This window comes from Hylobates moloch, unplaced genomic scaffold (assembly GCF_009828535.3).
Source record: "Hylobates moloch isolate HMO894 unplaced genomic scaffold, HMol_V3 SCAFFOLD_12, whole genome shotgun sequence".
NCBI lineage: Eukaryota > Metazoa > Chordata > Mammalia > Primates > Hylobatidae > Hylobates > Hylobates moloch.
In genome coordinates this window covers 45,947,870-45,959,543 of record NW_026652287.1, presented here as the reverse complement: position 1 = coordinate 45,959,543, position 11,674 = coordinate 45,947,870, and the positions used below count along the sequence as shown (strand labels likewise).

The 11,674-nt window shown below is 50.9% G+C and overlaps 1 protein-coding gene across 1 annotated transcript; it reads right to left on the bottom strand.

Moving 5' to 3' along the window:
• Positions 1–211: 211 nt before the first annotated feature.
• DAND5 (DAN domain BMP antagonist family member 5) lies at positions 212–2,885 on the bottom strand. The gene is made up of 2 exons (XM_032169867.2): positions 2,562–2,885; positions 212–654 (listed from the first exon to the last, which is right to left on the bottom strand). The coding sequence occupies exons 1-2, from the start codon at positions 2,883–2,885 to the stop codon at positions 409–411; spliced, it is 570 nt and encodes a 189-aa protein (XP_032025758.1). The 3' UTR covers positions 212–408.
• Positions 2,886–11,674: the final 8,789 nt, after the last annotated feature.

The window sequence follows — 11,674 nt, the reverse complement described above, 5'->3', positions numbered from 1 at the left end:
CAAAAATTAGCCGGGTGTGATGGTGAGCACCTGTAATCCCAGCTACTCAGGAGGCTGAGGCAGGAGAATTGCTGGAACCCAGGACACAGAGGTTGGAGTGAGCCAAGATTAAGCCACTGCACTCCAGCCTGGGTGACAGAGCAAGACTCTGTCTCAAAAAAAAAAAAAAAAAAAAAAAAAAAGAGTTGTCAGTCATTGTGTGCTGTGACTATCAGTGGTGCAACTCCAGGATGGGCACTGTGTCTAGTGTCTGGGGAGCAGGGTGAGGACTCTGGGGACCTGTCTGCCTAACCCTGCATCCCTGGTCTCTTGACCCAGAGTACATCATCCAGATCCACGTCTTTCTTGGTCCATCTCCCCTCATCTCTCCAAGGTGCGTGTCTCCGTGCACCCATCCACATGCTCAGTTCATACTTTCAGGCTGCAATGACACTCCTCGATCAGCATGGTGGATATCTTCACCCGTCGATGGGAGGCTGAGCTGCCAGTGTGACACCACAGGACCACGGGTGCCCAACGCTTGCGAGCAGGCATACAGCTGTTGCACAGGACTAATGGGGTGGGGTCCGAGCCAGGGATGTAGAGAGAGGAGCAACGACCAAAGCACAGATGATTTCGGAGGCGTGTGGCTGAGCAGCCAGGCCGGGAGAACACCTGGGGCCGGAGGCATGGAGACGGTCAGGGTGGCGGAGTTTGGGGCCAGAGTGGCGAGGATAATCACCTGTCCACTTCCACCCCACCTTGACAAGCATGGATGCTGCAGCCAGGCTGCCTGGGTTCAAATCCTGACTCTGCCATCTCTTGGCTGAGACATGGGGCAAATTACTTAGCCTCTCTGAGCTTTTGTTTCCTCACCTATAAAATCATTGAAATTCAACAAGGGCCGGGCGCGGTGGCTCACGCCTGTAATCCCAGCACTTTGGGAGGCCAAGGCGGGTGGATCACGAGGTCAGCAGATCAAGACCATCCTGGCTAACACGGTGAAACCCCATCTCTACTAAAAATACAAAAAATGAGCCAGGCATGGTGGCAGGCACCTGTAGTCCCAGCTAATCGGGAAGCTAAGGCAGGAGAATGGTGTGAACCCAGGAGGCGGAGCTTGTAGTGAGCCGAGATTGCGCCACTGCACTCCAGCCTGGGGACAGAGCGAGACTCTGTCTCAAAAAAAAAAAAGAAATTCAACAAAGACAGCCAGGCACGGTGGCTCAAGCCTGTAATCCCAGCATTTTGGGAGGCTGAGGCGGGCGGATCACTTCAGGCCAGGAGTTTGAGACCAGCTTGGCCAATATGGCAAAACCCCGTCCCTACTGAAAATACAAAACTTAGCCGGGCATGGGCGCGTACACCTGTAATCCCAGTTACATGGGAGGCTGAGGCAGAAGAATTGCTCGAACCTGGGAGGCGGAGGTTGCAGCAAGCTGAGATCATGATTGCACTCTAGCCTGGGTAACAAAGCGAGACTCTGTCTCCAAAATAAATAAACAAATAAATTAATTAAATGAGAAAAAGAAGAAATCACTTTAGGCCTTTCAACAAAGAGGACTAATTCAGGGAATTGGTTACCTGGGAGTTAAAAGCCAAGGGCAGGATGTGGTGGCTTGAGACCAGCCTGGGCAATATAGTAAGACCTTGTCTCTACAAAGAAATTAAAAAAAAAAAAATTAGCTGAGCTAGCCAGGTGCGGTGGCTCATGCCTATAATCCCAGCACTTGGGGGGCCGAGGCAGGCAGATCACCTGAGGTCAGGAGTTCGAGACCAGCCTGGCCAACATGGCCAAACCACGTCTCTACAAAAAGTACAAAAATTAGCTGGACATGGTAGTGCACATCTGTAATCTCAATTACTTGGGAGGCTGAGGCACGAGAATCGCTTGAGCCCAGGAAGTGGAGGTTGCAGTGAGCCGAGATTGTACTGCTGCCCTCTAGTCTGGGTGACAGAGTGAGACTCTGTCTCAAAAAAAGAAAGAAAGAAAGAAAGTTGGTATATCAAGCAAGAGACAGGGGCTCACACCTAGAACTCAGGAGGCTGAGGTGGGAGGATTGCTTGAGGCCAGAAGCTCAAGACTAGCTTGGGCAACATAGCGAGACTCCCTTGTCTAAAAAAACAGAAAGAAAGTTGGTGTCTGAGGAAAAGGAGGCTGATGTGTAGAAGCAAAGTAAGTGCGGGGGAGAGTGGGAGGAGGTGAAATCAGGGAGGTAACAGGATCAGAGAGTACAGAAATTTGTGGGCTGTGAGGAGGACTTGGGCTTTTGTTCTGAGTAAAGTGGGAGCCATGCAGGGTTCTAGGGGGAGGAAGAACCAGATCTGACTCTGGTGTTCACAGGCGCCCTCTGGCTGCTGAGTGGCAAAATAGACTTGGGGGTGGAGAGGGGCATGATAGTGGAATCAAGGAGACCAGGATAGAGGAGGCTTGGGTCACATTTTACAAGGGAGGAAACTGAGGCATGGAGACATTCAGGTGGAGGATACAGGACTTGAACCCAAATCTTTCTTGGGCCACAGCCTGTGCCTTCTGCCAATGGTGAGACCCAGCCCTCTCCTCCCCACACCCACCCACTCACCTGAACGAAGGGCACAGCCTTACACATCCCCTGGATCACTTCCTGAGGGTTCAGCGGCAGAGTCACAGCAGCCACCTCGTCTTGCCCACGCTGCAGGCTGCCCATCCCCAGCTGCCTGGCTTTCTGCAGGCCCAAGAAGGCCTTCCAGCTTCCAAGGGCAGGAGCTGGCACCAGTGGGGGCGGGGCCCCTGGGCCCAGAGCCCAGGTCTGATTGGCTGCAGCCCAGGACTGAGGTCGGGGAGACTGGGGTTCAGGCCTCCCTGAGCCTGTAGGCAGGGCCCTGCTAAGCAGGCACAGAAGAGTGGATAGCCGGCCAAGGAGCATCTGCTTGTCCGTGCGTCCGTCTGTCTGTCTGTCCAGGACTGGGCTCAAGGTCACTAGCAGTCGACCCTGCTGTCTGGTGAGTGGCATCTGAGCCCTCTGAACCTGCTTTTAATCTCTTGGCCCCTCCTGGATAGCCTGGGAGGCATTTCTGTAGACCCACAGCGGGGGAGGAGAGTAAATTCAGACCAGCTGCGTTCCCACACCTCCTCCCAACTTGCTGAGAGACATGGGGGCTGGTCCCGCTGTGTGCGAGCTGTGGGGACCAGGAAAGACAGGTCTGGGGCCAGGGGCCGAGACACACAATGTCTGAAGACCCTGGGCAGCTGCATTTCCAGTCCTGGGACCCCGATTCTCCAATTAGCAAAAGCACACTTTGGGCCAGGCTCAGTGGCTCACACCTGTAATCCCAGCACTTTGGGAGGCTGAGGCGGGCAGATCATGAGGTCCGGAGATCGAGACCATCCTGGCTAACATGGTGAAACTCCGTCTCTACTAAACATACAAAAAATTAGCCGGGCATGTTGGCGGGTGCCTGTAGTCCCAGCTACTCGAGAGGCTGAGGCAGGAGAATGGTGTGAACCCAGAAGGCGGAGCTTGCAGTGAGCGGAGATCAAGCCACTGAACTCCAACCTGGGCGACAGAGCGAGACTCCATCTCAAAAAAAACAAAAACAAAAATTCACCAGTTGCGGTTGCGGTGGCTCACGCCTGTAATCCCAGCACTTTGGGAGGCCGAAGTGGGCAGATCACAAGGTCAGGAGTTTGAGACCAGCCTGACCAACATGGTGAAACCCCGTCTCTACTAAAAATACAAAAAAAAAATTAGCTGGATGTGGTGGTGGGCGCCTGTAATCCCAGCTACTCAGGAGGCTGAGGCAGGAGAATCGCTTGAACCCAGGAGGCAGAGCTTGCAGTGAGCCGAGATCGCGCCACTGCACTCCAGCCTGGATGACAAGAGTGAGACTCTGTCTCAAAAAAAATTAAAAAATAAATAAAATAAAAATACAAAAATTACGGCCAGGCGCAGTGGCTCACACCTGTAATCCTAGCACTTTGGAAGGCTCAGACGGGAAGATCACCTGAGGTCAGGAGTTCGAGACCAGCCTGGCCAACATAAGTGAAACCCCGTCTCTACTAAAAATACAAAAAGTAGCCAGGCGTGGTGTCACATGCCTGTCATCCCAGCTACTTGGGAGGCTGAGGCAGGAGAATCGCTTGAACCCGGGAGGCAGAGGTTGTAGTGAGCCGAGATCGCGCCACTGCACTCCAGACTGGGCAACAGAACGAGACTCCATCTCAAAAAAAAAAAAATAGCATACCTTGCAGCCAGGTTTCTTGGGTTCAGCCCAGGCATTGCAATTTCCTGGCTGTGCAACCTTGAGCAAATCCCTTAACCATCCTGGTCCTTACCTTCTTCTTTTGTAATTGAAGATAAAACAGTCCCTATCTCATTGGGTTATTCTGAGGACTCAAGGAGGTAATTTATGTAAGGAGCTTAAAACAGAGGTTCCTACACAGTAACACCATGAATCAGCTCTGAGTAACATTACTGTTGCTGGGGTTTTTGTTCTTTTTTTTTTTTTAGACAGAGTCTCACTCTGTCTCGTCTCACTGCAACCTCTGCCTCCTGGGGTCAAGTGATTCTCCTGCCTCAGCCCCCCAAGTAGCTGGGATTACAGATGTGAACAACTATGCCCAGCTAATTTTTGTATTTGTAGTAGAGACTATGTTGGCCAGGCTGGTCTCGAACTCCTGACCTCAAGCGATCCGCCCACCTCAGCCTCCCAAAGTGCTGGGATTACAGGCATGAGCCACCACGCCCAGCCAGTTCTTTTTATTTTATTATTTTTTTATTTGACACAGGGTCTCACTATGTTGCCCAGGCTGGTCTTGAAGAGCAGGTCTCAAAATGCTGGGAATATAGGCACAGGAGGCTATCTTGCCTGACTTGTTTTTCTCTTTTTCTTTTCTTTTTTTTTTTTTTTTTTTTGAGAGTCTCTCTCTGTCACCCCCAGGCTGGAGTGCGGTGGTGTGATCTCAGCTTACTGCAACCTCCGCCTTCTGGGTTCAAGCAATTCTCCTGCCTCAGCCTCCCGAGTAGTTGGGACTACAGGCCCCTGCCACCATGTCTGGCTAATTTTTTTTTTTTTTGTATTTTAGTAGAAATGGTGTTTCCCCGTGTTGCCCAGGGTAGTCTTGAACTCCTGAGGTCAGGCTATCTGCCCGTCTTGGCCTCCCAAAGTGCTGGAGTTACAGGTGTAAGCCACTGCACCTGGCTTTTTTTTTTTTTTTTTAACAGGGTCTTGTTCTGTCACCCAGGTTGGCGTGCAGTCCCACAATTGCAGCTCACTGCAGCCTCAATCTCCCAGACTCAAGGAATCCTCCTGCTTCAAACCCACCGAATAGCTGAGACTACAGGTACACAACACCATGCCTGGCTGATTTTTAAATTTTCACAGAGATGGGGTCTTACTATGTTACCAGGTTTGTCTCAAACTGCTGGCTTCAAGCGATCCTCCTGCCTCAGCCTCCCAAAGTGCTGGGATTAAAGGCACATGCCACCTTGCCCAGCTGTTTTTTTTTTTTTTTCTTTAACATTCAGTATAGGCCAGACTTAATCCTGAGCCCTGGTGATACAGGAGGACAAGACAGAAAATGGGTCCTCACTGCCATTATTTTACACTGTGCAGAAAACAGACAATAAAAGATAATTAAGGGGCCGCACGCAGTGGCTAATGCCTGTAATCTGAGCACTTTGGGAGTCCGAGGAGGGCAGATAACTTGAGGCCAGGAGTTCAAGACCAGCCTGGACAATATGGCGAAACCCCACCTCTACTAAAAAATACAAAAATTAGCCAGGCAAGGCTGGGCGCGGTGGCTTACACCTGTAATCCCAGCACTTTGGGAGGCTGAGGCGGGTGGATCACCTGAGGTCAGGAGTTCGAGACCAGTCTGACCAACATGGAGAAACCCCGTCTGTACTAAAAATACAAAATTAGCCGGGCGTGGTGGCGCATGCCTGTAACCCCAGCTACTCGGGAGGCTGAGGTAGGAGAATCGCTTGAACCTGGGAGGCGGAGGTTGCGATGAGCCGAGATCACACCATTGAACTCCAGCCTGGACAAGAGTAAAACCGCGTCTCAAAAAAAAAAAAAAATTAGCCGGGCGTGGTGGCATGAGCCTGTAACCCCAGCTACCTCTGAAGGCTAAGACACAAGAATTGGAGGCGAAGGTTGCAGTGAGATAGGTAGCACCACTGCACTCCAGCCTGAGTGAGAGTGAGACCTTCTCAAAAATATTAATAATAATAAAGATCATTTCAGAGTCTTGATTAAGAAGCTGCTAAAATGGGATGTTCCTTAGAGGCGTCAGGGCGGGGACTTCTGTCTCCAGGGTGGTCAGGGAAGGCCTCTCCGAGTAGGTGGCATTTTTACAGACACCTGAGATGGCGCTGGAGGCGGTGGGAACAGCTTTGTATGGGGGTGGAAGTTGGGAGTGTTAGAAGCAGATAAAGAGGGTGAGAGTCGTATCCCAGGCTTTGGGGCCCCAGAGGTGTCTGGGGGGTCCTGGTTGGATCGTGGCACCTCTATCTCGCACCCAGGTGAGGAGCTTGGAGGCCGCGGGGGCCGTGGGAAGAGACCAGGTCAGCCTTTCCCGCGCCCTCCCCTCCACCGAGCTGCGAGTGCGATGCGGCGTGCTCGCCCTCTGGCGGCGGCTCCCGGGACTGCGCGGCGGCCGCGCCCAGGACACCCGCCTCCCAGACGCCAAGACTGGAGGGGCGGGCGTGCTTCCCACCCAGCTCTGCTACATCCCAGCTCCTGACTGTCCCCCAACCTGCCCTTCTGCTGTTCTCTAGACCCAGTTAAAGGCAGCTCTGTCCTGCCAGGTGCTAAGGCTCCAAACTTCGGAGAGCACTTTTGACCGATCTCTTTCTCTAACACCCATCCCCGCCCCCAATCTTATATGACAGTAACTCCGGTCAGCTCCAGAATCTACCCAGAATCCTCCCGCTTCTCACCCACTCCTTGTCCCCCTACCCGGATCAGTGCAGTCGCTTCCTTCCAGGTCTCCCAGTTCCCGCCCTGGCCACCAGCCCCCCCCAGTCTATTCCCCCCACAGCGGCCAGAGGGCGCCTGTGAGCACCTGAATCAAGACTGGTCCCTCTGATGAGAACCTTTCATGGCTCTCATCTAACTCCGAAAAAAGCCTTAGGAGGAGGCCCACCAGGATGTGCCCCCATCACCTACCAACCCTCGTCTCCCCACAAGTCCCCCTTTTCTCCCTCCAGCCACACTTGCTCATTCCATTTTTCCAAACGTACCAGGCACACCCTATAATACTATGCCAGCTATACAAGAATGCAGAAGCTCTTTAAGTTTCAGCATGGAGAGATATCCCCCCAAAAATTAACTAAAAAGGAAAAAGTTCAGAATAGGCTATCAGAAATTCTAAGCTTTTGGGGAAAGAGAAAATAATAATTTACAACTATTGTTTACTTGTATTTGCATGTTGCAAAAAGCAGCCAGGTTTTGCTACTGAGGAGGGAGATGGTATGAGCGAACCTCACTCTAGACTATAAAAATTGTGGCCAGGCATGGTGGCTCACGCCTGTAATCCCAGCATTTTGGGAGACCGAGGCGGGCAGATCATGAGGTCAAGAGATCGAGACCATCCTGGCCAACATGGTGAAACCCCGTCTCTACTAAAAATACAACAATTGGCCGGTCGCGATGGCTCACACCTGTAATCCCAGCACTTTGGGAGGCCGAGGCAGATGAATCACGAGGTCAGGAGATCGAGACCATCCTGGCTAACACAGTGAAACCTCGTCTCTACTAAAAATATTTTAAAAATTAGCCGGATGTTGTGGCGGGTACCTGTAGTCCCAGCTACTCGGGAGGCTGAGGCAGGAGAATGGGGTGAACCCGGGAGGTGGAGCTTACAGTGAGCCGAGATCGCACCACTGCACTCCAGCCTGAGCGACAGAGCGAGACTCCGTCTCAAAAAAAAAACCAAAAAAACCAACAACTTAGCTGGGCATGGTGGTGCGTGCCTGTAGTCCCAGCCACTCAGGAGACTAAGGCAGGAGAATCGCTTGAACCCAGGAGGCGGAGGTTGCAGTGAGCCAAGATCATGCCACTGCACTCCAGCCTGGCGACAGAGTGAGACTCCGTCTCAAAAAAAAAAAAAAAAACATTGCTTTAATCAGGCCAAGCACGGTGGCTCACACCTATAATTCCAGCACTTTGGGAGGCAGAGGTGGGCAGATCACCTGAGGTCAGGAGTTGGAAACCAGCATGGCCAACATGGTGAAACCCTGTGTCTACTAAAAATACAAAAAAACTAGCCAGAAGCCATCTCAGCTACTCAGGAGGCTGAGGCAGGAGAATGGCTTGAACTCGGGAGGTGGAGGTTGCAGTGAGCCAAGATTGTGCCACTGCACTCCAGCCTGGGCAACAGAGCAAGACTCCATCTTTAAAAAAAAAAAAAAACGCTTTAATCTCATGACTCTTAGCAGATTTTTTTTTAATTATTTTAACTATGTGCAATGTACTGTCAATTCAACAAGAAACTTAAGAAAAAGTCTCCCTGTCCTCCTAGAAACAACCACTGTTACTTTCTCGTAAATATTTATATATTTATCTCTTCTAGTCTCTTGTTTTTTAACACAAATGTGCCCAGGCTGGAATGCAGTGGTGCAATGATAGCTTGTTGCAGCCTCAACCTCCTAGACTCAAGTGATCCTCCCTTCTCAGCCTCCAGTTAGCTAGGAGTACAAGCACGCACCACCATGCCTAACTAATTAAAAAAAAAAAAAAAAATTCAGGGCCAGGCATTCCAGCCTGGGCAACAGAGACTCCATCTCAAAAAAAGAAAACAAACAAAAAAAGATGATAGGCACTTCAGCCTTGTTTTCTTGAGACACAGCCACCATTCTGTGAGGAAGCCTAAATTGGCCCATGCAGAGAGACCTCTGTGTAGATACACCAGCCGACAGTCCCGCTGAGGACCCAGCCGGCATCAGTCATTAGACATGAACGAATGACGTTTCCTGATGATTCTGGCTGCCAGGTTTCAGGTTGCCCCAACCTTCAGATCTTCCCGGCTGGTGGGGCTGCAGATAGCAGTGAGCAGGGACAAGCTATCCCCGCTGGGCCGCACAAAAAATCCTAATCCACAGAATCCATGGGCTTAATAAAATGGGAAAGTTTGTTGGCAGCAATTGGAGCCAGAACACCAGTACATACACACATGTATATGTGCCAAAAATGAAAGTTTTTATAAAATACTTATGCTTACTACAGTGTAATAGTAATTATTAGAAACAATCTGGGAATTTTATTCTATGCTACTTTATTTCATTAAGAATAAAAACCTGAGGCCGGGCACAGTGGCTCACGCCTGTAATCCCAGCACTTTGGGAGGCCAAGGTGGGTGGATCGTGAGAGCAGGAGATCGAGACCACCCTGGCTAACACGGTGAAACCCCGTCTCTACTAAAAATACAAAAAAAAAAAAAAATTAGCCAGGTGCGGTGGCGGGCGCCTGTAGTCCCAGCTACTCGGGAGGCTGAGGCAGAAGAATGGCGTGAACCTGGGAGGCAGAGCTTGCAGTGAGCTGAGATCGCGACACTGCACTCCAGCCTGGGTGACAGAGCGAGACTCCGTCTCAAAAAAAACAAAAAAAAGGAAAACCTGGCCGGTCACAGTGGCTCACGCCTGTAATCCTAGCACTCTAGGAGGCCAATGAGGGTGGATCATGAGGTCAAGAGTTCAAGACCAGCCTGGCCAACATGGTGAAACCCTGTCTCTACTAACAATACAAAAATTATCTGGGCGTGGTGGCACGTGCCTGTAATCCCAGCTACTCGGGAGGCTGGGGCAGGAGAATTGCTTCAACCTGGGAAGCAGAGGTTGCAGTGACTCGAGATTGCACCACTGCACTCCAGCCTGGGTGACAGAGCAAGACTCCGTCTCAGGGGGGAAAAAAAGAATAAAAGCCTCAGCACTTTGGGAGGTGGAGGTGGGCAGATCACTTGAGGCCGGGAGTTTGAGACCAGTCTGGCCAACATGGTGAAATCTCATCTCTACTAAAAATACAAAAAAAAAAATTAGCTGGGCGTGGTGGTACACACTCCTGATCTCAGGTGATCCACCCACCTTAGCCTCCCAAAGTGCTGGGGTTACAGGTGTGAGCCACCGTGCCCAGTCATACTCCCAGTTACTTGGGAAGCTGAGGCAAGAGAATCGCTTGAACCTAGCAGAGGTTGCTGTGAGCCAAGATCGTGCCACTGCACTCCAGCCTGGACGACACAGTAAGATTCTGTCTCAAAAAAAAAAAAAAGAAGAAGAAGAAGAAGAAATGCTGTACACGCATGTTCATAAGATCATTATTCACAATAGGCAAAAATTGGAGGCAGCCCAAATGTCCACGTACAGATAAATGGGTAAACAAAAGGTAGTCTATTCTTTTTTTTTTCCTCTGGAGACAGAGTCTGGCTCAGTTGCCCAGGCTGGAGTGCAGTGGTGCAATCTCGGCTCACTGCAAGCTCCGCCTCCCGGGTTCACACCATTCTTCTGTCTCAGCCTCCGGAGTAGCTGGGACTACAGGCTCCTGCCACCACGCCCTGCTAATTTTGTGTATTTTTAGTAGAGACAGGGTTTCGCCGTGTTAGCCAGGATGATCTCGATCTCCTGACCTCGTGATCTGCCTGTCTCAGCCTCCCAAAGTGCTAGGATTACAGACGTGAGCCACCACACCCAGCTGCTTTTTTTTTTTTTGAGACAAAGTCTCACTCTGTCACCCAGGCTAGAGTGCAGTGGAGCTATCTTGGCTCACTGCAACCTCCACCTTCTGGGTTCAGGCTATTCTCCTGCCTCAGCCTCCTGAGTAGCTGGGATTACAGGCGCGCACCACCACGTTCGGCTAATTTTTGTCTTTTTAGTAAAGACAGGGTTTCACCATGTTGGTCAGGCTGGTCTCGAACTCCTGACCTCATGATCTGCCTACCTCGGCCTCCCAAAGTGCTGGGATTACAGGCATGAGCCATCGTGCCGAGCCTAAAATGTGGTCCATTCTTTCAGCCTGACATCTGCAATTGGAAAAAAAAAATATATATATGGTCCATCCATATAATGGAATAGCATTCAGCCTTAAAAAGGAAAAAACAAATTCTTTTTTGAGACAGTCTTGCTCTGTCACCCAGGCTGGAGTGCAGTGACATACTGACAGCTCACTGCAGCCTTTACCACCCAGGCTTAATTGATCCTCCCACCTCAGCCTCCCAAGTAGGAGGGACTACAGGGATGCACCACCACAGCCAGCTAATTTTTGTATTTTTTGGAGAGACGGGGTTCCACAATGTTGCCCAGGCTAGGAAAGAAATACTGACACGTTGGCCGGGCACGGTGGCTGAAGCCTGTAATCCCAGCACTTTGGGAGGCCGAGGCGGGCGGATCACAAGGTCAGGAGATTGAGACCATCCTGGCTAATGTGGTGAAACCCTGTCTCTACTAAAAATACAAAAAAAAAAAAGAAAAAAGAAATTCTGACACGTGCTACAACATGGACGAAACTTTAGGATATGCCGAGCATGGTGGCTCACACCTGTAATCCCACCACTTTGGGAGGCTGAGGCAGGCAGATCACTTGAGGTCAGGAGTTTGAGACCAGACTGGCCAACATGGTGAAACCTCGTCTCTACTAAAAATACAAAAATGAGCCAGGTGTGGTGGTGGGCACCTGTAATCCCAGCTACTCGGGAGGCTGAGGCACAAGAATTGCTTGAACC

Excerpts from the sequence above, each read along its gene's own strand:
- DAND5 (XM_032169867.2), bottom strand. The coding sequence starts at position 2,885 with ATGCTCCTTGGCCGGCTATCCACTCTTCTGTGCCTGCTTAGCAGGGCC. Across the intron at positions 655-2,561 it reads AGGCTGTGCCCTTCGTTCAG|GTGTTCTCCCGGCCTGGCTG; the intron begins GTGAGTGGGTGG and ends CTCCGGCCCCAG.